Source organism: Lepisosteus oculatus, chromosome 12, assembly GCF_040954835.1.
Source record: "Lepisosteus oculatus isolate fLepOcu1 chromosome 12, fLepOcu1.hap2, whole genome shotgun sequence".
NCBI classification, from domain to species: Eukaryota; Metazoa; Chordata; class Actinopteri; order Semionotiformes; family Lepisosteidae; genus Lepisosteus; species Lepisosteus oculatus.
The window spans coordinates 17,828,223-17,854,678 of record NC_090707.1 but is presented as its reverse complement, the minus strand read 5'-3'; the positions used below and the strand labels follow the sequence as shown (position 1 = coordinate 17,854,678).

Here is a 26,456-nt window from a genome sequence, read left to right as displayed (position 1 = left end):
GTGTCATTCGGAGGTGCTTACTGCAAGACCAGAAAGACTGTCTAGAAATGTTGAGATAATAGTTGGAGAGGCTTTATCGACATTAACTGTAACAGTACGAACACCTTCACTTTCTGTACATGAAGCAGTCTGACCCAGTTTTTAACTTTCTCCCAATGTCTTATCCACAAATATACAGAACTTCATGCATAATGGCAGCCATGTTCGATTAAACAGATACAAATTTTCACAGAGATTTAACTTGTTGTTCACACTGTCCTGTTTCGGTCATTTCATTGTCCTGAAAAATACATTTTCATTTAACAAAATGAAACACTGATAGGAGAGATACCAATGTAAACCTTGTTTTGCCGACAGCAACTTTCAAGCACCCCGATTTTGCCAGAAAAAAATGATTTTAGAAAAAAATTCAAAAAGGCCTTTGCAGAGCTAAGAGTATAGGACACATCTAGAAAGTAATTTGGCTGTCTAAAATGTATGAATATTGACACCAACTCATTACATTTTTCATCTTTTTCCGTGCAGAGCTAAAGTATGTTTACTACAGTCCATTTCAAAAAGATCATAAGCCACTTGCCAAGACATACCAGTTATAGCAAGGCTAAATCAGGTATTCATGAATTTTACCTGCATGTAAAATATTTCTGAAGGCGAGACTGTCAATTTTGAGGGAAACATTTCTCAGTTTTACATTTCATAGGGTAATAGTCTTTCACAGGAAATACACAAATAGAATTAGGGTGAAAAATAGGGTGAAATTAAAAAAAATGTCGTCTTTAGCCAAAAACGTCTAAATTTGTCTGAAATTAGTAATGTGAATATATCCTGCTTTTGAATATCAAGCTCTGTAGGCAGGTAGAAAAACAGAGGGACACCATTAAAAAAAATCTTAATACACGTATAGCATGGTTGAAGTTTTTATTTTGTAATAACAGAAATAAACCAGAAAGGATGACTCAATGTGTCGTGCATCTTTTTTCAGAAAGTACTTCTCCATCACAAAAAACACCTTAATGCAAAACTTTTTATAATTCTGTTGCAGTGTCTAAAAAGGACAGGTTGAACATCCCTTGAACAAAGAAACCTTGAAGCTGGAACAGTAAGTCATTATAACATGGTCGCACACGTACAAAGATAAACCTGCTAATGGAAATAGTGCAGACCCAAATTCTAATATTAATGAAATAAAACCAGATTATCATAATGTTGATAACTGCTAAAACAGTTCTACCACAGACTATTAACGAAAACAAATGTGGTAAAAACGAGCATCTACATTTGATGAATAATAATTGGAATTTCTATTAAAAATGAATTTGTATTTTCAGAAATGTAAAAAAAAAGAGAAAATCAACAAAAACTTTGAAGAAAAACCTAGGTACAGACATCACTACTAAACTGGAAACCAAAGCACAAACTAAAGTTTTTATTGTATACCAATTGCTTTTTCGTACCCCAAAATTAATGTCTCATGATAATTTACTTCTTTGCTCCAACAAGCGATAAAAACTAGACACACAAAAGAAAAAAAACAGTTAGTAGCAATGTCACGAAAAGGTAGTCACTGTCTGTAGCTATGACGTCCAGTCATCGTTTCTATGTCCAGTCATGTTGAGGGTCATGTCATTTAAATCATCTCTGCAGAAACAAAAACATCACAACCATAAATACGCAACATTAAAAACATTTGTTTTTGCCATCAAGTTTTCCTGAACTAGGCACACACCAGACACAGGGCTTTTTTTACATAGCCTATGGTGGCAGCTGTTTAAAGGTAACTGGCATATTTGCATAGGTTTTAAAATACATTAACATTAAATGTAAAGTTCAATTTCAGAGTTCAAACCAACTCTGAAATGTTATCAGGTTCAGTAAATCAGAAAGAGGTCAACAGCCCAAGCTTTCTTCTAAATAATAAAATCAAAACAAAATCAATGTGTGAACGTAACATTCCTTCCAAGTTTTTTTTTTGTGTCTTACCTAGAAAAACTGCCACATCACAATTTGTAAACTACAACATTTGTCTACCCTTTTCCCATTTAATCATGTTTTGGCATCTTCTCCCTCTACTTTTCTAGCCTCTTACCTTTTTTATAACCATAAGCAGGACCACAAGGCTTAAAGGCCAGTAGTTAAACTGGATTAATGCTTTCTGAAGTGTGTATATACAGTATCTCAAACATTCACAGTCCTTCTCGTCTGCACTCATGGAGCGCATGTGTTTTTTTCAATTTCCTGCTTTCTGACTTATGAAAACAGATTACTGGACCAAAAAGCTACCAGCAATTGTCCTTGCAGCAAATGCCACAGAAACCAACCGTTTCACATGCTGGGGGAAAAATGAAAATCACAGGAACCTGTACACTGTTAACACAAAAACATCTGATCATGAAAAAGTATATATTATGTTGCCCTTACTGTATTAGAAACAGTCGAATATTTGCTTTTAAAGCAAAATGTACATCAAAACCTCACTTGGATTTAGGAAGGACCAATGGTGAATTCCATCAAAAATTAAACCTCTGAGATTTAAGTGTTCAAAAAAAGCAAGTTTTTATTAACTCAGAACAAAATGTAATCATTTTAAGATAGGAAAAAACTAAACAATTTTCCTATTTACTATTCCATATGCTTCACATGATTTTGCCAACAATTTTCCCAAACCTTATATTAATAAATACAACAACAGACCATTATTTGGTTAGACAATGAAGCATATTCGATGTAGAATTTAGTCCCTGAGAGGGAAGGAAGAATAGGGAAGAGACACTCTCATGGTGAGGTAATGAAATGGAATTGTATATGGTCTACCTCTCCTTTCCACACTCCTCTGTAAACACTCAGCTTACCCGTATTTGCACTTACCAAATCCACACGGATGGCGAATTAGTATGTCCGCTGACGCTTGTGAGACTCTTCTTTGGGGGGGTCCGCAAGCATCACCTTCAACTTCACGCCATTCACCACTTTGCCGTGCAGGGCCGCCATCGCGTCGTTGGCGTTCTTTCTTTCAGAATACTTGATATAGCCCACATTTCGGCCTGGCACTACATACACCTCCACAAGGGATCCAAATCGACTGAAAGACGGGACCACAAAAGGTTCGAACCGATAAGCCCACGTCAAGTACATTCTGCTTCAGCTTTGTGCGTTTTGATACTGAGAAACCACAGCAAGGTAACAGCACTGCATTTTCAGGATGAACTGGGTTAAGCATCTAATTATGTGCCCGTGCTTATCTATAACCACAAACCAAATCCTCCAATTACCATTACTTCCATCCTAGAACTCCTATCCCTACCAGACACAATCTTAAGATGCAGGCAGTTAAGGTTATTTTAATATTACTCCTAATGCCAATAGCCTAACACTGATCCAATTACTTTTTTTAGTTATACCAGTGCCAACCCCATTTGTAAAGGAAAGGGGTAGATTTACGTCCTTTAACTCTAACAACACTCTCCTAAAATGACTTTCCTGGGTAAACCCCCCCCACCCAAGCACCATCTCTGTTTGTATAGGGTTATTACCAGAACACATCCTCCAGCACGTCCACGGGTAAGGGAGCAGGGTTAAAGACCACAAAGAGCCGCTCTTTGACTCTGCTGTCGGAAGGGGCAAGCTTCTTGTGGGGAGGCAAGGCTACGTCTGTCTGGACACGGGGCATCTGAGGAACACTGGCTGCTGCGTACCCCTTCAAAAGATCAAGACGAAAGCTCTGGGCTCAGCCTGATGCTCCTTAACAAGTTTCCCTCCTAAATATTGATGTAATTTACAAATAATATCAAATTGTTACCTGGTAAAACTCTTCCGCATTATTCTGAATACAAAAAAAGAAAAAAATCCCCAAATCAATTTTTTTTGTTAACTGTCCTAGAGGAAAAAGAATCCTAAACCAAGTTCAAGCATGAAACGACTGACTGCGACTGGATATCATTTCTGCACCATACATCCAGAATATGTGGTGAAATCCACAGATTAAACAAGCTACTCTTCCGTCGACTACTTACGGTGTTTGCTTTCATTAACTGTTGGCCGGCAGGGCTATTCCACACCATAGACATCATTTGGGCTGTTACCAACTGTAAGGCCATCTTCCCCACAGGGCTGCAAAAATCAAACCAGTACCACTGTATTCATATATTACAGATGTGTGGCCACAACTACTATAAAAAGGAAATTCAAAACTCACCCACTTTACAAAAATGTCATAACTAGATTATACAGTAGAAATTACATTTACAGGTGCATTGAACATTTTTATAATTTCCATTGAATGATCAATACCCTTTTCCTTCCCTGTTGTATAAAATCACCTCAATGCTCTATAGTGACCAAGAGCCAGCTCACTCTTCAAGTGAACCTGCACCAAGTTCTAAGATTATGAATCAAAGCTCTGCAGGTATTTTGTGTGGCAAGATGTGGAAGACAGAAAAAAAAATATCCTAAAGTGTTTAAACAGTCAAAAGCAGTGTTGGAATAGAACGGAAGACATCTTGAAAATACGAATACAATTCAATGTCCAGTGTTTGCATATCAATAGGATGGCACAAAACCAAACAGCATCATTATGCATGCAGTGTGAAACAATGGATACAGTTGTATGAAAGAAGAATTTAAGTGACTTAAAGTGGACCATTACTAGATTTGCCAGTGAAGCTATTTTGCACCTCAGCCTGAATGCACTTGCACGTTTAGCAAGAAGATCAATGGTGCTTTTTTGGAATTGAGGCTTTAACAAAAAAAACACCTCACAATAAGAATAACTATAAGAGTTCAACTCTCAGCAAGGGCAAGAAACGTACATGCCAAAGCAGTCTACATGAAAGATGTGTCAAAGCTAAAGACCACTTAAATTGCTGTGTTCAGGGAACAGGTCAGTACACAAGTCCATCCACAGTACATAAAACATCACACATTTGCGTGCAGAACAGACTACTGTAGAAAAAAAATAATGCTATTCTGGTTTAATTCTACATTACTAATGTGGAAAAATTCCCAAACTCTGAAAACCTAAATGTTTTGCCTTACCTGGACCTGTCGTCACCATCATCTACGTAGACAACAGCCAGACGGTTTCCAGGAGGGTACTCAAAGCCATTCAGCTTCTCCTTAGCATATACAGCCGAGCCTAGGTTATTGTACCGGACCATAGCTTGACCTAGGGAAAATAAAATTAATGTTAAACTGAAAACTTTAAACATTTATAAAAAAATTCATGGGACAACAAATTATGCCAAAATATCTTTGGAATTATATTTCCAAGACAAAGTAGTAAACTCTATAAAATGCCTCTTTGCATGGCTATTGAAATAGTTATACCATTATGGAAAGTGAAGTAACCATTTTCCACTCAGAACCATTTAGCAGACCTGAAAATGGGTGATGGCTGAAGAGCTTTCCAGCCTACTTTTTGGCAGAACATAAGAGTTTTGGCCATGAAAGCAAATTAGGGGTTATTTTAGATTTGAAGAAAAGAGTTTTGCTTTTAGGTCCAACTACACATGTTGTATCCCATGAATGCATTTTTAGGTTTAGAAAACCATCATTACTTCTGTATGGAGCCACATTGCGGTCAGCTTGTACTAAGATTGGTCCAACGTAGAAGGGACAAGTGCGGATAGCTTTGGAGTGTAGAAGGGGTAAGCTCAGGGACTTGCAGTTTTTGTCAATTTGTGAACTGCAGTTAGTGAATCTGCTTGGTCAACCCACATTCAGAACTATACATGGCAAGTTATCAGGTGCTTCAAATTGGAGCCAGGATTAATTTTTAACACACTTCCTTTTATTTGTTATAATACCTTTGTTAAATCCATAAGGATCCCTCTGCATCTCACAATAGTCCATCCCAGGAATCAGATCAAAGAGACTGTAAACTTGCTCCTGCGTTATACTTGCTCTTGACGACACCAACAAGCACCGAGTTATAATATCCGTGCTTCGCATTTCTCCCATTCCGTAATTTACGGCCTCAGCTTCATCGGGTGAAAAAGAAACAAATCTTAATTCTGTGACCACAACCTTTGCAAGAGGAAGGGTTTCTAAAATTAAGCTTTTACACATGCTTAAAAGAAATACAAAACTGATTTTCATCATGTTCAACAAAAGTTATACAATATTCTGTAGACTTCAAAATTGAGTTGATAAGTTTCTTTCCAGAAGCACACTGCACATTACTGACAATTATATTACTATCATAAATGTATCTATCACAACTATTAAAGTCATTATCAGACCTAATTACTAGGGAAGTCATAAAATATATTTGTGAAATACTAAGCAAAAAAGTAATGTTACAAGATACAATTTAAATGGTGTTTTAAAGCTACGCTAAACTACTGGAAAAAAAAGGGTTGTCAGTTTCTTATTTCTTGATACAATGCATCATTAACTTAAATATATGGCTATACCAAGAACAGTTTTATAACATTGACATCTAGAAAATGTCCTTGTATTTAATGAACTATAACAACCTACAAAAACACTATATTCTGTAATCTCTACCAGTATTTTTGTATATTCAGAGTGACTATGTATACTTCACTTATTTCAAGCACGTCCACCACATTCTGCAGCAACCTACCAAACTGATATGCATTCATTCCTGGATCGCTGGTCACGTGGTCGGTTCTGACATTGCTAAAATAGTCATTTTCAGTGGTCACATTTTTGTTCCTGGGTTCAGCAAGAATAGCTCTGAAGGCTGAAAACAAAGGAGCTTGTGTTAGAAGATCCACTCTTTAATACTGCCATCAAAAGTGGAGTGTTAATAGACTCATTTAGGACATAACATTTTAGCCATGCATAAATTAACTAGCAAATGGGCAAAAACAACTCAATTGTTTTTCGTATGAAACATTTAACCAATTACACTTTTGTTTGCACAGATATTACAGAGTAGGAGTAAGTATTGCTTACTTTTGTCGCAGTTTTCAATAGCTGTTGCTGCTTGGGAAGGTTTGAGATATCTCACATAAGCCAAGCCTTTGCTCTCTCCAGTAGTTTTGTTTTTTATAATAACGCAATATTCTATGTCACCATATTCCTAGAAAACAAAGATTCACTCAGGAGTGTGCAAAAACAAATGACAAAATAACAAAGGAGAACGCTTTTCATAACAGCAAGAAATCAAAGGGTTTATCTTGAAAATGCCGATTCGATCTCTGTTTAGTCAAGTCTCAGAGGGTGACAATGTAGAAGGATGTAGTGCAAAAAGTAAATCCATGATGTACTTAAATGTGCCTCTATTTCACCAATTCCACACAGAAAGCAACACACTTTGTAACAGTAAATAAAACACAGCTCTTTGAGAGATCTACAGCTATCTTCTAATTGAATAAATAGTTAGTTACCTTGAATGTTTCTTTGAGATCATCTTCTGTAAATGTTTTGGGAATCATGACAAAAATTCTTGTCAGCTCCTCATCCTCTACATCCCGATGGCTTCCTGAGGACCTGGACTGAGCAATGAACACCTGCAAACAGAAGAGTCACGTAAAGCCATCAGCAGTCTACGATAAACCCTATAATGAGGAAACCTTAAAACATCTAGTGTAAAACTCAGGAAAGGCTTTTTAAAAAATTAAACTGACAAACAGGCAGTATGGTTGCACAGTGGTAAGTAATGCTGTCACACAGTCCTGGGGCCTTGGGTTCAAATCCCAAGGTACTATGTGTGGAGTTTCTATGTTCCATGGGTTTTCTCCAGATGCCCCAGCTTCCTCCTCAGCCCAAAGACATACTGGTAGGTTAAGTGATTTCTGTAAAATTGGCTCCGATACATGCGTCCATTTGTATCTATCTGTACCCTGCGATGGACTGCTGTCCTGTCACAGGTGTATCCCACAAGTGACTGTGGAAACAAAACACGACATTGTTTTTCCTGTCCTTCAAACTTGTACCAGTCAACAGCCACAATCAACAGAGCCTTGGAGAACAAGTTGTTTGAGGTCAGAAGTGCTAGCAAATCTTTAATTCACAGAGGATGGCACACAACTGACAGTCAAATGCAAAGCATCTGTACCCAGGTCTTTAAAAAGACTATGACCCATACACTACTAACAGCTGCCACATCATTAAACAGGTTTGTTCCTCTTCGAGACACTGAAAATAAAAAAAATGAGCTGAAAAAGAAAATATCCATGCTGTCACATATTTGCAACCAGTTCTCAAACTTGTAACAAAGAGGAAGTTGTGGTTGTCACAAAACTGTCTGCTGGGTTACAAGAATGCAGATCTCACCAGTCACTGATAGAGGTGGCAAAGACCTGGTAGTGCATACAAAGGATACTGCAAAAGACAGCAAGATTTTAGTGGGTTTTTTTGAGTAATGCCTTTCTTCCTGCCACTCTGCCATACAAGTTGGATTTAACTCACAGAAGAGTTCTCCCATCTCAGTCAGTAAATTCTGTAGCTTTTTCAAAGTCACTTTTGGTCTCACAATGGCATCCTTAGACAGTTTCATCCTCATACAGCTGCTCAGTTTGGACAATCTGATCTATGCAATACAACACCTTCCACTTTATCAATTTTACCATGCGCAGAGATATACAGTGGTTCTGATTTTTTTTTCACACCCTTCTCTTACAAAAGAGATTCCACAACTTGTTTTAAAAACAAAATGTATGCCACACTGAAGGTTTTGTATTTTTCATCCGTTTCGTTTTTTGCTTGGAAAGTGTGGAATATGTTGTGTTTATAACAAATATTAATACTTGGAACTAGCAATTAACACTGCAAGCTTTAAAGCTACAATGTGAAAAACGTGCAAGAGTATCAGGAACATATGCAGGGCACTATCTAAATGAAAGGAAAGTTAGAATTATCACATGGTCACGATGATAGGAGTCACTAAAATCTAGAAACAAAAGTTTGGGTATGAACAAAGTATTGGTGGCTATAATAGATTCTGGAAAGAAAAGCAAGACAGAAGTTGCCGTCTCAAAGCACTATACATCAAATGCAGTCAGTCAGAAGACAGTTAATATTTTAGAGGCTACATGGTTTAAATCTGCAAAGAAAGTTTTGAAAGGATTAGCAAAAGGGGTATGTTACCAAGTCAAAAGCTGAAAAGAGTGCTTTTTTAAACAATGTACTCTGGAACGTAAGTGATAAAGAAGAGGCCATTATTACCAGTGAGTTCAATTTCACTCCTATAGATCAGAAAGGCTGGTTAAGTCTGAAACAGAAATGTTTAATGACTGCTTTCGTCTCATTTGTCAGGACACGCTAACGGCATCGGCCTTTAATTGATTTAGTTTCTGCAAGCAGCATGATAAGAAAAAGAGGATCAGAAACCACTAGAGAATACTGTAAATATAACTCATAAAATGTCCTGTTTTAAAACTCTACAGCTAAAACCTAAAGCTTATCATTTCTGAAAAGGCGATTACGTAACACTGCTAACACTACAGAAGACTGGTATGAGCGAAGTTACAAAATGAAGATTTGGAAAGATAGTATACAGAATTTTGAGATGGGTGGCTAACAAATACTGCATATACTGCATACTGCTTGAAGCACAAGAGAAATACCTTACCAAATTCAGTTCCAAAAGCAGAGGCCTTAACTGCTCAATGGATCAATTCTGAAATAATGAGAAATTACTTCAGAGCATGCAAATGCATTTAAGAGCTAATTAGAGACAAAACACTGAAAGCCTATGTTAAAGGTTTATCAAACTTCAATACCTTCTAGGCATTCAGAATATCGAAGAAGAAAATGTAAAAACATTTTTAAAGCGGGGAAAAAAAAAGGTTGTTTTAAACCAGTTTCCAGGCTAAACTCCCCCGTGGAATTGAACAATCAGGTCTTCCTACAAATGCCACTTAATTCAGATGGGCAGACAATTCTTCAGTTCAGCCTGATGTGATGTGTAGGTGTTGCAGGTGAATAATAGTCTTTGTGCAACACCCAGGTGGGTACTGCACTAAAGTGATGGATGAAGTGGGATTCTTCTTTCATGTAATTCAGTTCTTCTGACTCGACAGGCCTCACTAACTATAGAACATGTTTCTAAATATTTCAGAGCTATCCCAGACTCTTTTAAACGTGATTTGTCAATTGCAATCATACTACACAACACTTACTTTAGATGCATAGTAATAATGACTTTTGGCAGATCAAGTAAACATTTAAAGCCTTTTTTGTGTCTTTATATCATCATAGCTTATATCTTAACCCTTTTTTGGCTATTACACCCCTTACTTTCAAAATAAGGATAGTTTGCAAACAATGCCACTACACATCATACAGCTCCCTACATTATAAAGAAACAGAAGTGCTGCAGTCACTGAGGCGTTAAGATCAGTGTGGCTTCACCCCCCCACTATTCTAGCAGGAAAAACAGAAGTCAAAACACTACAGCTCTTAGATTCAATATACAATCCCCACTTGTATTTCAAAGTAAAAAAAAAATATATGAACAGATGATTTTTGCATACCATTTCATCTGCATACATAGTTTTTCCAGCTAGTGATCGGGACCTGCAGGGGTTAAGTGCAGTTCATCTAGAAATATCACCTACTCCCCCATAACTAGGGCGAGCCATGCAGAACGCAGTCCACAGTTTTGGTCAGAACCATAGCCTTAGGTGGGGGACTCCTAGAACTGCAGTGTCTGGATTCATAGAGTCCAGTTTTTGATACCCTTTACTGATTTCAGAATTGATGACTTGTAGGTCCAGAATTAAACCAGGGCCCAGGCAGTGCGAGGCAGCAATAGGCACCACCATGCAGAATCAAAAACCAAATCCTCCTATACAAATATGAAATTATACACATGATAGGGATTACCCCCTAGCAATGCTGCCCATTTCTACAGCAGTAGAAACTGGGTGTAGAAGTACTTCACTCAGGGTACAGAGGCTGCAGGTCCTAAGCCCACAGTCCAAAGGTCATGAGTCCAAAGGTCTACATACTACACTGATCCCCGTTTCTTCAATAAACTGCATTAAAAATACATACACAGTTATTGCCAAAAGTTTATAAAAACTTTACAGTAGAAGCACAAGGCTGTATTCCAAAGAAAGTCACTTCCTTTTTACAGTATAGCTATTACCCACAGCAGGAACTAAACAGAGCTTCTCAGTCCCTTATAAAGAAAAGCATCTTACACAGAAACACCGTGCAAAAGTGACATACATAAAAAAATTAAATAACTGATATTTAGAATGCTCTTTTTTTCTAAACTCAAATGGTGTGAAATGTCAAATCTCTTGTATTCTCAAATTCAGTTGTTGGGGAAAAAACACATGCATTTAAATGCTCAATATAGCATTTAAAACGCATGAATGAACTTCCGGAGAAACCATTTTCAATCTAAATTTAAAGAAAAAAAAGCAGCTCGAGTGGCAATATAAAAAAATGATGTAAATGAGCACTTCAAAGGCTCAAACTTTCATGCTGCACTGTGATCCGGAGCTTGAAGGTCACATTTTACCATTTACCGCAAGGGCTGGAGTTGAAGCCAGGGCTCCATCATTTTCTTCTTCCAAAGCACTTAGTAGGATACCGTGGAAAGGATGATTTGGAACAGAGGATTGACTTGTGGAATCAACACTTTTTTCCCCCCCAATACCTAAAGAAAATCAGGTGTTTGCTGGCACCCTCTGTAAATGAATCTGTGCTACAAGCAGTGCAAAGGTGTATGCCACAGCTGTGATACAGCCATAAAAAGAACACCGATGAGTAAATAAGTACATTGTTTTATATTGCTGCCCAATATGACACAGTAACGCCATCATAACCACATCTGACTGGTACAGCCTTATGTTAATTGAACACAGATGTTCATCCACATTCACACAATGCTTCAAAATATTAAAAATCCTTTTCCTTCCTACGGGTGGTGGCTGGAGATTCTTCCAAATAATGATGCCGGAGGAAATCTCAATGGTCTGAATGCAGCATCCCTAAACCCTAAAAAATGCCCTAAACATAATGGCATTGTATGCTAATGCGCTTTACAGTTAAAATCCATTTTCAGTGCAGCCATTATCCATAACTGCCTCATCCTAAGGAAGGGCCTAACCCAGCCGGCACCTTGCTCAAGACAAGTGTACACCCTGGATGAGATGACAGTCTAAAACAGGGGACACAGGAGTAACTTACAGACACCGGTTTGAAAATTATGTTGAATACACGTTAACATTCTTCAATGACTTTACAGCCATTACAGATCATGTAGCTGAAACAAGGGTTTTCCATTAAACCACAATGAACAATATCTGGAACATGTTACCGCTTTACGTAACGTAAAACGGTTACCAACATGAATAAAACACGCTGTGGTATTTGCCAAACAGGCTACAACATAATGGTTGAGTTATGATCCCATTTACTTTTCTTTCATTTGCACACAAACACATTCAACAAGGGGTGTAGGGCTGTTAAATCCAGTGTACTGGCCAAAGTTCCCCCTGCCTTTATCAATCATGGCCTCCTAATGATCCCATCTATGAATTGGCTTCTCCTTCCTACTCTGTTCTCCACCCCACTGATAGCAGATGTGTGGTGAGCGTACTGGCGCACTATGGCTGCCGTCACATCATCCAGGGGCTACACAATGGTGGTGATGGAGGGGAGTCCCCATTACCTGTAAAGCACTTTGAGAGGATTGTTAAGAAAAACACTATTAAAAATGGTATTATATAAATCAATAGCCAGGCAGGACAATGTTGTTTCTTTGTTTTTACATTTAAAAAAATACCTTAGAACTAAAAATGAAATTAATGCATGCTACCTTACAGTAGAACCCCAAGCATGCAAGCCCATTTGTTTAGCTTTTGGTGAAAACATTTTGAAATGCTATTGTTACATGTCCTTCCACACATGAGATGGTTATCTGTTCGGGGAAAAATAACATACATCTCCCACCCTGGCCTTTCTATAACAAACACCAGTCATTGGTCCATCAGGTGACATCATACCAGAGCAGTCTGGCTGGTCACTTCACATCAAGTAGGACAAAATTAAAACAACCGCGTGTGTGCGTCTTAAAATCCCTAAATCCGATTAAAAAAAACTTCACTATCAGTTTGGGACTAACCTACCCCACCTATACAAAGATATTAATGCATATTTAAATCTATATATACGTATAATATTTACATCTAGATTCAATTGAGCTTTTATAAATACCGTCATTTTTTTAATCATTTTTACAACACCTAGGAAAGCTATAAATTATGTGCTATCTGAGGAACTTGTGCTCAACGCGTGCGAGAAAATAAATCTGCAAGAACTACAGTTACAGTATTTTGGACGTTTTGATGGCGAAGGAGCAAAGCACGGCTGTAATCCAGTTCGGCTGCATTTACAAAGACATCTTTTCTTCGGGATACGTTCAGAAGAACCGATTCAGAAGAACGTAGGTTCAAATAATACATTTTCGACATGTAAAGGGATGCCACATTTCAAATTAAAATTCAAATAACAGCCCCTCAGCTAAAAAGAAAACCTCAAACGTCAACAGGCATAAGTGGCAAGAAGTGCATGCAAATTTCAGGAAATCAGGGAAACACAATATCCATTCTGAAAATGGATTAGGACGCAAAATGAATTGCAGACATAAAATCGTTTAAAGGTGCAGTTACACGAACCTTTCATCTTACTTTGCTAAGAGATAGCCTTGAGTGGTATTTGAACGATATACAATAACTCCGGCTATATGCAAAATGAGGAGCGAGGCCCAGAAAACGCGAGCGCAGCTTAACGAAGCGCCTATGAGTTTAGCTTCACGCATTTCACTGTTTACGTATACAAGTTAGTGGGATACGAAATACACTATAAATAAAACCAATTCGACGGTTTGGCGAAAGAGCAAGCGTCACATTCGCCATGATTCCTCGAAATTCCATCCGCATTTTGTCAACGACGCTACGTGTGCTGAACAACAAGACAGCAAATGCAAAACGCCAGGAACTTGATATATACAAACCTTAATGGGTTTGGTTCCTTCTGCAAGACATTTCCCGTGCATTTCTTCCATAGCCCGACATGCTTGCGACGATTTGGCGAACTTAACGAAGGATACCCCTTTTGACTCTTTTGTTTGCTTGTCTTTCACCACCCAGATATCTTGAATTTCTCCGAAAACCGAAAAGTGCTCACGGATCACCTCTTCAGAAGTGGATTTGCTCGTCACTAAAAACAAGCGGCTGTTTGGAGGGTCGTCGAGACTGTCAACGGACGGCCTAAAACTATAATCTTCCATCTTCTTAACCTTAGGCCGCGGCTGGTTTGGAAATGTGCACTCTTACGGTTTGCCGTTTGTCAGACCAAAACCTAGAATCACTCGGATAACAAAAAAAATCAGACCTCACGCCGCCGCTAACCCTTTACAGCCACAAGAGCGCAGCACCTCCTCTTTTAATGCCACGGAAATTCTATAGCGCCATCTGTTGGCATGGATCCGGAATGCATCAAGTGGAAAGCACCACCGTGAACCCTTCTCTACTTCTCTACAGGCCTTCTGCTCGTGATGTCCTCCTCTTGTCGGTCTCCAGGCCCCCCAGAACAGGTTCTCTTCACCCCAGGGCATTTCCAAGACAATTGCTTCTGAAGAAGTGTTTCAAAAATATGATAAAAGCAAAGAAAAGAAATGCAACACTGACTTGGGGTGTGGTAGGACTCTGAGGAAGTGGAGGAAAAAATGCGGGGATGAGCCCAGCACTGAGACCACAGGGAGGAAGCAAAGCAAGAGTGACAAAGAGAATGCACACTGGCTGGATTCCGCAGACAACATCTAAATATATATCTCTGTCCTGAGACAACACCAGCTCAACCTGCCAAAGTGAGGGTTCCACTTTGATCTGACCAGTCACCTCTGAATTCACAAAAGTCAGTCATTCTCTACCATGAAGAACAGCCTATAATATACATGTAATATATTAGTATAATAATATACATGTATATATTCATTAAACACAAGGCTCTGTGGCTAAGGATCTGCGCCTGTGGCTGGAAGGTTGCTGGTTCGTATCCTGCTGCCGGCAGAGGAATCCTACTCTGGTGGGCTCCTGAGCAAGGCCCTGATCCCCAACTGCTCCAGGGGCAACGTATAAATGGCTGACCCTGCGCTCTGACCCCAAGCTTCTCTCCCTGTCTGTGTGTCTCTCAGAGCAAGCTGGGGTATGCGAAAAGACACATTCCTAAATCAAGAAATTGTATATACTGTAGCCAATAAAGTGATCTTAATTCAGTTTTAGTATGTGTTGGTAAAATTGCCATTTAAAAAAAAAATAATCATGAAAAAGTTAGTTATTTGTAGTCATTTTAATCAATATAATCACCTGCAGAATAGGTGGCTTGTCTTTGGACAGGTAATGTTTTCCTATTTTTTTAATTTCCTGTTTTATTCTGCAGAATTGTCTATATTAAAAACATCAATTTCAGTTTCTATATAAATATTTTATATTATAGCCCCGACTAGCTCTGTTGGTAGAGCATGAGACTCATAATCTCAGGGTAGTGGGTTTGTGTCCTACGTCGGGTACAAGGTTCTTTATTAACCCATACTGGGCAGCAGTATGGGGCGGTGTTGGCGGTGGAGGATTATGTTTCCATGACAAAGGCAACAACACTAGCACTATCCATGTGGAAGAAAGGCCTGGCAATCTACATCTGTCTCTTGCCATGAAAACTCTGTGGATAGTGATGGGGTAACTGTCCATAGGGTTGCCATGAATCGACAGCACTCATCCCATCCCATTCTATATTATAAATGGTACACCAGTGTGGTTCTATTTTTTAAAAACACATTTTGCTGAAGGACAGCGTGGCGGGCACAGTGGTTAGTGTTGCTAACCTTTGCCTCGCTGGGGCCTTGGATTCAATTCCCGACTTGTGGTGCTTTCTGTGTGAAGTTTGTATGTTAATCCCGTGTTAACGTGAGTTTTCTCCAGCTGAGTTTCCTCCCCCAGTTTAAAAACATACTGGTAGGTTAATTGGCTTCTGGGAAAACTGGCCCTGGTGTGAGGGTGTATGTTTGTGTCTGTGTGAGGCCTGTGATGGTCTTGTCCAGGGTGTACCCCGCCTTGTGCCTGTTGCCTGCTGGGACAAGTTCCAGCTCCCCCAAAACCCTGAGAAGCAGTTAGAAAATGGATAGATAGATAGATAGATAGATAGATAGATAGATAGATAGATAGATAGATAGATAGATAGATAGATAGATAGATAGATAGATAGATACTTTATTGATCCCGTGAGGGAAATTGCAGTGCAACAGCAGCTTAACACACACAACACAGCCACAGTGTAACGAATTATATAATAATAGTACAATACATACAATACAATACAAGAGTTACTCACAGTCCGGACACACAAGAACAAACTAGAACAGAACAGTACACAGAAAATCGTATCACACGTATGAATATAAATATAGATGTAACCATAGATATAAATATAAATGTATTGCACAGGTCCCTGGCATATATTGCACAAAAGTGGTTGTAAACGGGAAAAAGAAAAAGAAAAAGAAAGAGAACAGATGTAGCAGTAGATGTGTATATGCGTTTAGTCCAGAAACAGGTCACTGTCGCTGTTGCCTCTGCCAAGACGCAAGGTGGATGCGTTGTACAGTCTTATGGCAGACGGCAAGAATGACTTCCTGTAGCGCTCCCTGTCGCACCGTGGATGAATCAGACTATTGCTGAACGTGCTCTTCATTCCTGCAAGCCTGTCATAGAGGGGATGGGAGAAGTTGTCCATGATGGCCTCTAGTTTGGACATCATTCTCCTCTCAGCCACTACCTCCAAGGGGTCCAGGTCAGACCCAATGACAGAGCTTGCTCTCCTGATGAGCTTGTTCAGCCTTTTGGAATCTACTGCTCTAATCCCAGAGCCCCAGCACACCACTGCGTAGAAAATGGCACTCGCTACCACCGACTGATAAAACATGTGTAGCATCTTACTACACACATTGAAGGACCTGAGCCTCCTCAAGAAGTAAAGTCGGCTCTGTCCGTTCTTATAGATGGCCTCGATGTTCTTAGACCATTCCAGTCTATCGTCGATGTGCACTCCCAGGTACTTGTACGAGTCCACCATCTCCACGCCACTCCCATGGATGTAGACAGGAGTAGGTTTGACCTTTTTCCTCCTGAAATCTACCACCAGTTCCTTTGTCTTTGTAACATTCAGTTCCAAGTGGTTCACCCCACACCACTCCACAAAGCTGCTGACCAGTCCTCTGTACTCCTCCTCCTGCTCACCCTTGATACATCCCACAATTGCAGAGTCATCTGAGAACTTTTGCAGGTGGCATGACTCTGAGTTGTACTTAAAGTCCGAAGTATAGAGGGTGAAGAGGAATGGAGAAAGAACTGTCCCTTGAGGTGCCCCTGTGTTACTCACTACCAGTTCAGACACACAGTTCTGAAGTCTCACAGACTGTGGTCTGCCCGTCAGGTAGTCAGTGATCCACGAGGTCATGGAGGCATCGACTTGCATCTCCTCCAGCTTCCTCCTTAGAAGTAAGGGCTGGATGGTATTGAAGGCACTGGAGAAGTCGAAAAACATGATCCTTACAGTGTTGCCAGCCCTGTCCAGGTGTGAGTAGGCCCTTTGCAGCATGTAGATGATCGCATCCTCCACACCAACACTGGGCTGGTAGGCAAACTGTAGGGTGTCCAGTGATGAGCTGACCAGGGGTCTCAGGTGGGATAAGACCAGCCTCTCCAGTGTCTTCATGATGTGAGAAGTCAGTGCAACTGGTCTGTAGTCGTTGAGGGCAGAGGGGCGCCCTTTCTTTGGTACCGGGACCAGGCATGATGTCTTCCAGAGCACCGGGACTCTCTCCAAGCGCAGGCTCAGGTTGAACAGTCGCTGGAGCACTCCGCTCAGCTGATCAGCACAGGCCCTCAGAACTCTGGGACAGATGTTATCTGGTCCTGTGGCCTTACCCTCGTGCAGCCTCTTCAGCTCCTTCTTCACCTGGTCAGCTGTGATGGTCAGCCTGGCCCGGGGGATGATGCTCATAGTGCTTTCAGTGCTGGAGGTGTTAATGGCGGAGGTGTTGGAGAGTGGCAGCTGTGGGGGATGGGTGGGTGAGCAGCCGTCGGGGCTTGTAGCTGTAGGCGGCCATGTTTGTGGGGGGATGGAGGAGGTGTTGGGCAGTTGCAGCTGTGAAGGGTTAGGGAGCGTGTGGCTGTGGGGGGATGGGTGTTGCGCCACAGAGGACCCAGAATCAAACCTGTTAAAGAACTGGTTCAACTCGTTGGCCATCTCCAGGTTCCCTTCTGTTGCAACCCCAGCCTGTTTGAAGCCAGTGATCTCTCTCATGCTGCTCCATACATCTCTCACCCTATTCCTTTGCAGCTTGTCCTCTACCTTCCTCCTGTAGGCGTCCTTGCTCTCTCTTAACTTCTGCTTTAGCTCCCTCTGTACACGCTTGACCTCTTCCTTATCTCCCCCCCTAAAGGCTCTCTTCTTGTCATTCAGAAGAGCCTTCAGGTCGCTGGTGATCCAGGGTTTGTTATTTGAAAAGCAGTGTACGTCTTTGGTGGGGATGGTGTTGTCTACGCAGAAGTTAATATAGTCAGTGACACAGTCCACCATGCTGTCTATGTCGTCCCCATGTGGTTCGAACAGCACATCCCAGTTGGTGGCCTCCAAAGCACCACGTAGATCCTCCATAGCATCCTGAGACCATCTCCTCACAGTCCTCATGGTCACAGATTGGCGCTGGACAATAGGCTTGTATAGTGGTGTAAGCAAGACAAGGTTGTGATCTGATCTGCCAAGGGGGGGAAGGGCTGTGGAACTATATGCATCCTTAGCATTGGCATATAATAAGTCCAGTGTTTTGTTTTCCCTGGTCGGGCACTTAACAAACTGGTGGAAAGTAGGCAGAGTGGTGGAAATAGATACGTGGTTAAAGTCCCCTGAAATAGCTATAAAAGCGCTTGGGTGCTTTGTTTGTAGCCTGCCTGTGACTGTGTTTATGACGTCACACGCTACCTCTGCATTTGCCGTAGGTGGAATGTAAACAACAACAAAGATGGCGCATGTAAACTCCCGCAGCAGATAGTATGGACGCAGTCCTACGGCTACCAGTTCGATGTCCGGGTTACAGACGCGCTCCTTAACATGAATATGTCCAGGATTACACCATCTGTTGTTTACAAGCACCGCGAGCCCCCCTCCTTTCCTCTTACCGCTCTCGGTGTTTCTGTCCGCCCGCACCGTCTGAAAGCCGCCGATGGTAACGTTCGAGTCCGGAATAAGTTCCTGCAGATGGACATATTTGTTGAATACTTGCTGAATAAACACAAAAAATTGAAAATAAAATAGAAACCAATCCACAAAAATGCAGTTATCAGATGAAGAGCATTGCTCTGTAAGGGAAAAAGTAAAGGTTTATGCTGAAAAGAGAAGAAAAAAAACACAACTGTAATGAATGCGTCCTTTCAGGACCCTATGCAGATGACACAATCTGAGGAAGAGTGAGGAAAACACAGGGAAAAAAGCATGCAGGGGTCAGGATTGAAAACAGGGGGTGTGTCCATGGTGCGCAGGTGTTCTGGGGGGTGAATCCAAGGCAAACTGTCCAAAAGGGAGTCCAAAGGGAAATCCAAGATGAGGCAAATGTCCAGAGCCGGGTGGTCCATCCGAGACTAAGACAAATGGGATTAAAAACCGAAGGGGGATTCGGGGGATTCGGTGGACGGTCAGGGGGAAAAGGGGGGGAACGGGACCAGGCACTACAAGTCCCGGACTCCCCTGGAACAGGAACCAATGCAGAGCCCGGAACAGAGTGAGCGACTGGCTTTTAAGGTGGGCTGAATAGGAGGCTGGAACAGGGGGCAGGTTCCCACAATCAACCCAGAAGTGAAAGAGCTGGAGCACCCTTAAGGGGGAGGGACTACAATCATGACAACAACGTTTTGGCTGTGTAGCTTTCTTCAGGTGAGAGAAAAAGAGGAAAGTCAATAGATAATAAAGCATGGGAGAACAAAAGGCAGAGTGGGCACTCAGATGTCGAGAGAGGTGAAGACAGGTGTAAAGTGAAAACCTGCAAATGAAGAGAGAGGATTAGAAGGAAATGTGTCTGTTGTTGAGAGAAGGGGGAAGGATAATTTTGGTTTCAGATGTCTTTCTGCAATAGGAGCGTAGAAACTCCCCTTTGAGAACGCAGACGGAGAGATCAGTATGATCATGGCCATTGGAGGTGAAATGAGAAACTATGGGCTTGGAGAGATCTTTGATCCTCACAGCCCTGACATATTACCTGAAGCGGTCTCCCAGTCTCCTTCCTGTTTCCCCAATGTAGATACAGTAGCTGGGCATTTTCTGCAAGAGATCCAGTAGATAAGGCTGCTAGAGGTACAATATGTCATCTGGGTGATCCAGAATTGTCCAGAGGGGCCTTGAATGTGTGTGGTATTGGATATACAGTATACGTATTTACAGGTTATGCAGCGAATTCTGTTGCAGGGGAAAGTGCCTGGTGTGGATGATTGCTGAGGGCGGACAAGGGAGCTGTGAACAAAAATGTTAGGCAGATTAGGTGGTTTGAAATATGAGATGGTGGGGCAGGCATAAAAAATGGTACCAGTGGAGGGATCATCCGGTAAGATGGGGAAGTTTTTGTTAATGGTCCTGGTGATAGAAAGGATGTTAGGGTGACAGGGAAGCACCAATGAAATGCAGTTGTGAGACTGGAAATTCCTGATTGAGTTGATGATATGAGGGCTGTTTATGGCTAAGGTGAGGGCCCTGTCAATAACATGGGTGTATCCTCTGCTGATGGAAAAAAAGATGTTTTTGGAAATCCATGTCATCACTGCAAAGTCGTCAGAGCCTTAGGAACTGTGAAAAAGGGAGAGAATTTTTAGTTTGTGTGGGGTGAAATGAGCTGTACAAGAGATAGCTGTGTGAATCTGTGGGTTTGTAATAGACAGAAGTAGAGTCGTGGTTGGTTAATGGATAGGTTTATGTCTAGAAATGGAATAGAAGAAGATATGTTAACTGTATACTTGAGGGATGGGTGGAAGTTGATGAAGTGATGCTGGAAATGCTCTAGCTGGTCATTAGAGCATGTGGCGACACCGATGCAGTCATCAATGTAGACGTTGGGGACAACATTGGTGTAGGCAGCATAGAAGCATTTTTCTACCCAGCCGACAAAAATATCATAGCTGAGTCCCATCCTGGTGCCCATGGCGACTCCACTAACCTGCTCATAAAAAAGGTTATTGAATGAGAAAGCATTCAGTGTGAGGACCAATTCCGCAAGACGTACAAGATGTGATGTCCATGGTAAAAATGTAACATTCTGGGCCCTGAAACTGGAAATCATTAAAAAGTTAGAGGGTATGGTTGGTGTCCTTGATATATGAAGGAAGCCCTTCAACCAGCGGTCTCATAAGGCTGTCGAAAAAGGCAGAGATGTGAGTTGTGGGACAGTTGCATGCTGAGACGATAGGGTGTCCAGGGGTTGCTCTGTAAGGTCAGCAGTTTGGAGCAATGGTCAGAACTCTGACCAAATCAGGACCAACTTTGTAAGTGAAAGGTTGTGATTTCATATCCTAATTGAGATACTGCTATGGTACCCCTAGATGAAGTACTTCACCTAAATTGTTCCAGGGAAATGTCCAGCTATATGAACAGGTAAAAATGTAAAGTTGCTTTGGATGTTAGTGTCAGCCAAATAAAAATGTACAGCAACCGTAAAACGGGATGTAGTAGCTATTATGTGAAATTATTAACTGATTTTTGTATCATTCTGCAGAAGGTGATTTTGCAGTTTATTGTTTAACAATTCACCAGTTTTTAATGTAGGTCACATGGATAAATGGGTAAGTTAAAGAATTAAAAGTAAGAAAAAAAACACCAACACACAAGCCAGAGGAAAAAAAAGACTTGACACAGGTGTGCAAATTATAATGAGCTCTTTACTAACTCTTGCCTATAGCAAAATGCATCAGATAGAAGTCCTGGCACAAAAGATCAGAAAATCTGCCAGCAGCTCATTGTATCAAGGAATCCCATGAGATGCATTTCCCAATTTGGAGTGTAACATACTGTACATATAAACCTTATCTAGGCCATGGCAAAGTTGCAGTGTCATCATGAATCTCTTCTCATCCCTGGGTTGTGTTCTGGGACACAATTGCCTGTACATGTTTTTGCTCAATGAATCATACAGTATTTCTTCTATTAATCAAGTGAAGACAGCAATTTTCTGGTATGCTGATGTCAATAAAAAAGAAAAAAAGGCAATCACCTTCCTTACCATTATAATCCTGTGTCTTAGAAAAAATACAGGAATGAGTAGCTTAACCATCAAGTGACCTTCAGCAAACTTAATCACATACCTGGGAGCAGTTTTCTACATAGAGAGCAGAGACATTGGTCTTAACCAATATTGCATTACAGTAATTTATTTTACAGATAAACTGATTTTTTTTATCTATATATAAAAGAACTTTTCTTCTCCAGCCAGACTACCCATTTACCCACTGTTTAATGGCTGACTTCAAAGGCTTATGTGTGTTATTTGCTTATTGACAAACATGAAACACATTCATGTTCATTATTCTACTCGACCATGTACTTTTCTATTGCATAATTCATAATTCTTGGATGCATTTAATATAATTTAAAAAATATTCATGGTACAAAGAACTAACATTTCCTAATTTAGAATTTTAAAATGCTGTTATAGATTCGGCAATAACAATGATAATGGAAAAGGAGAACATGCAAATAAAACCATCGTCTTAGATCTATTTCAGAGGGGCTATAAAACCTTAACACACATGTCCCTTTTCAAGAGCTAAACATTCTTATTTCATGCAAAAATCAATCTTAAGAAGCCGCTACTCCATGAGATATAATAATAATACATTGAAAATATTCAACAGATATAACCACAAAGACCCCCAAATGCATGACGTGTGTTAATGAGCAAAACTCAAAGTTGCGAAATGTTATTTTGGACGACCATAGGGTTGCCATTCCAAAATATCTATGCATCAGACTTCTATCTGATGCATTTTGCTATAGGCAAGAGTTAGTAAAGAGCTCATTATAATTTGCACACCTGTGTCAAGTCTTTTTTTTCCTCTGGCTTGTGTGTTGGTGTTTTTTTTCTTACTTTTAATTCTTTAACTTACCCATTTATCCATGTGACCTACATTAAAAACTGGTGAATTGTTAAACAATAAACTGCAAAATCACCTGCATTTATCATGAATCTCTTCTCATCCCTGGGTTGTGTTCTGGGACACAATTGCCTGTACATGTTTTTGCTCAATGAATCATACAGTATTTCTTCTATTAATCAAGTGAAGACAGCAATTTTCTGGTATGCTGATGTCAATAAAAAAGAAAAAAAGGCAATCACCTTCCTTACCATTATAATCCTGTGTCTTAGAAAAAATACAGGAATGAGTAGCTTAACCATCAAGTGACCTTCAGCAAACTTAATCACATACCTGGGAGCAGTTTTCTACATAGAGAGCAGAGACATTGGTCTTAACCAATATTGCATTACAGTAATTTATTTTACAGATAAACTGATTTTTTTTATCTATATATAAAAGAACTTTTCTTCTCCAGCCAGACTACCCATTTACCCACTGTTTAATGGCTGACTTCAAAGGCTTATGTGTGTTATTTGCTTATTGACAAACATGAAACACATTCATGTTCATTATTCTACTCGACCATGTACTTTTCTATTGCATAATGCCAATCTACAGTTGTCTCGTTTTCCGCAGTTCAAACCTGCATATCTCATTATGAATCCATAATCTTAAAAATAGACATTTGGCCTTGCTAATTAACAAATCCTGGACAGAGAAGCCAATACATAGATATTTTGGAATGGCAACCCTATGGTCGTCCAAAATAACATTTCGCAACTTTGAGTTTTGCTCATTAACACACGTCATGCATTTGGGGGTCTTTGTGGTTATATCTGTTGAATATTTTCAATGTATTATTATTATATCTCATGGAGTAGCGGCTTCTTAAGATTGATTTTTGCATGAAATAAGAATGTTTAGCTCTTGAAAAGGGACATGTGTGTTAAGGTTTTATAGCCCCTCTGAAATAGATCTAAGACGATGGTTTTATTTGCATGTTCTCCTTTTCCATTATCATTGTTATTGCCGAATCTATAACAGCATTTTAAAATTCTAAATTAGGAAATGTTAGTTCTTTGTACCATGAATATTTTTTAAATTATATTAAATGCATCCTTGTCGCTTTCTGATTCATTCCGGACATATTTAGATGCATTTTTGCTCTCTTGGCAACTCAATATCTGGTAATAACAACTGGATTCTTTACAATAACGTCGTGTCAACGTTTCACCGACAACAGCACAAAAACTGCGCAATGCCACAACATAGACAATGTCCATTAAATGTCCTTTCTTCACCACACTAACCTTGAGATCGGTACTGTTTTAGATACACGCAAAGTAATGAAAAACAGATGAAGGAGCTGGTAAATTATTTGGGTATAACACCACAGTGTCAAATGTACATTTTTAATTTAAAGGTTAAAACTGTTACACTGTAATATCAAACTCTTTTAAACTTTAGTAACCCTGCTAGCAATAGAACAGTCTCCCTGCACGTAATCCGCCCTACAGGTATCAGAAACAGAACACGGACGTGGCACAATGGTTTCGTTTTTTATGATATCTTTAAATTCGCACTGAACCGATCACCCACACGCTCCCATCCTCTTCTCCCATATAAGGACGGGCTATAACTGCTCCCCTGTTTTCGTCACTGTGAGGAAGGTTGGCATGGAGCACATGATTGGCTTGCGCTAGTCTGTGACGTCAATTATCCGCGTCTGTAAATCGTGTGACCTTCTAGTAATTTGTGAAGTTTTTCTTTAACCGGCTGGAGAGGGTGCGGGTGGTGCATTGCATAAGGTTCTTTGTTCTGGGATTTATCATAAAGGTAAGGAATGTTGTTGTGTTTTTCGTCCTTTTTCCTCTTATTTTCTTCCCCATCGATGTTACGTTTGAGCATCTTGAAGTTACGAGTCGTTTAATATATTAAATGTTGTGTCCTTGTTGGAGGTGAGCAAAAAAGGCTTGCGGAAGAGCGCTCTTAGGCCGGCATGTCGATAATGTGAAACCACTGAAGAAAGAGTCCACGAGTGTTTTATTCTTTAAAGATAGATGATATGTCAATTATAAATACCGTCCAATTATTTTCTCTATTTAGTGTAAAATTGAAGCTTTCATTCGGATCACACCGGAAGCTTACTGAGTTCTGTCGCTTAATCGAGTGCAAGTGGCCTTAAAGGCGTGTAAGCGAGTATCGCCTTTTTTGTCATTAAAAACATCTCCAACAGGTGGATTAATCTTTTTATTGGAGTACGGACTTTAAAATGAAAGAAGAAAATGACAAATACGGAAGGCTTGATCAACTGTACAGTTTATATTTAAGTTTAAAATCTCCTTAAAGGTCGTTATTGTTCTGGTGTACTTCAATAGGATTGTGTGACTTGATTAAATCAACTCTATCCCATCTTAAACGTGTTAATTCGAATGTTTGTTCTTGAAAAGCTGTCTTTAGTCACCTTTGATTAACTTACTCCTGTAGCAGATCGTCAGATTATATTAACTTGGTCATAAAAATGTTTGTAAAGAAATGTAGCTGTTCACACATCATTTCAGAAGTTGACCTTTACCAGAATTTTATCACCTTCAGGACATGAGGAGTTTTAAAGATTTTATCATGTTACAATATTGTCAATTACAAATTGTGGTTTATACTTTATTCTTAAAGGATAACTGTTGGCTTTATCATGTTCAAAATAGGATGTGTCTGTAGTTTGAAAGAGCTCCACTTTGTTTAGTTTCATATAAGCTGTCACAAATCCATTCTGAAATATTGAGGTTCATAACATTGTCAGCTGTTTTGGATGATTTTAAATGTTTATTCTTTTCTTGTTTGAACAGGGAGGGATCATGGCTGATGCGGAAAAGGGAAAAAAGGTTTTTGTGCAGAAGTGTGCGCAGTGTCACACGGTTGAGAAGGGAGGAAAGCACAAGGTCGGCCCAAACCTGTGGGGTCTGTTTGGGCGCAAGACGGGCCAGGCAGAAGGCTTTTCTTACACGGAGGCAAACAAGAACAAAGGTATGTAGGTGGATTATATGCTGTATCTGTTGCACAAATGCAGTAACCTCTTGTTTGCAAGACTAATGTCTCTTCTCTCCTGTTTAAATTTCAGGCATTGTGTGGGGTGAAGATACCCTCATGGAATACCTGGAAAACCCGAAGAAATATATTCCAGGAACCAAAATGATTTTTGCTGGCATCAAGAAGAAGGGAGAGCGGGCTGATCTAATTGCATATTTGAAGAAGGCAACGTCTGAATAGAAAATGTTCATCTTAAATTAATTGCAGTGTACAGTCAGCTTTGATGTTATGTCTTTGTTAGTGGACTATATTAAACTTTTTAATCTCTAACAA

General features: G+C 40.0%; 2 protein-coding genes across 3 annotated transcripts; one reads left to right on the top strand and one right to left on the bottom strand.

The window, feature by feature from the left end:
- Nucleotides 1-904: 904 nt before the first annotated feature.
- On the bottom strand, nt 905-14,345 carry rbm45 (RNA binding motif protein 45). 2 transcript variants are annotated; one of them, XM_015359045.2, is made up of 11 exons: nt 13,940-14,345; nt 7,353-7,475; nt 6,919-7,045; nt 6,584-6,703; nt 5,802-5,975; nt 5,032-5,161; nt 4,011-4,107; nt 3,797-3,820; nt 3,531-3,694; nt 2,866-3,079; nt 905-1,638 (listed from the first exon to the last, which is right to left on the bottom strand). In XM_015359045.2, the coding sequence occupies exons 1-10, from the start codon at nt 14,213-14,215 to the stop codon at nt 2,887-2,889; spliced, it is 1,428 nt and encodes a 475-aa protein (XP_015214531.1). In that variant the 5' UTR covers nt 14,216-14,345; the 3' UTR covers nt 905-1,638; nt 2,866-2,886. The 2 variants fall into 2 exon arrangements, with proteins under 2 accessions (XP_015214531.1, XP_006636549.1); XM_006636486.3 differs by lacking the exon at nt 3,797-3,820 and having other exon boundaries at nt 13,940-14,344.
- A 10,478-nt stretch (nt 14,346-24,823) lies between these two features.
- Nucleotides 24,824-26,456, top strand: cycsb (cytochrome c, somatic b). The gene is made up of 3 exons (XM_006636487.3): nt 24,824-24,932; nt 25,943-26,120; nt 26,215-26,456. The coding sequence occupies exons 2-3, from the start codon at nt 25,952-25,954 to the stop codon at nt 26,361-26,363; spliced, it is 318 nt and encodes a 105-aa protein (XP_006636550.1). The 5' UTR covers nt 24,824-24,932; nt 25,943-25,951; the 3' UTR covers nt 26,364-26,456.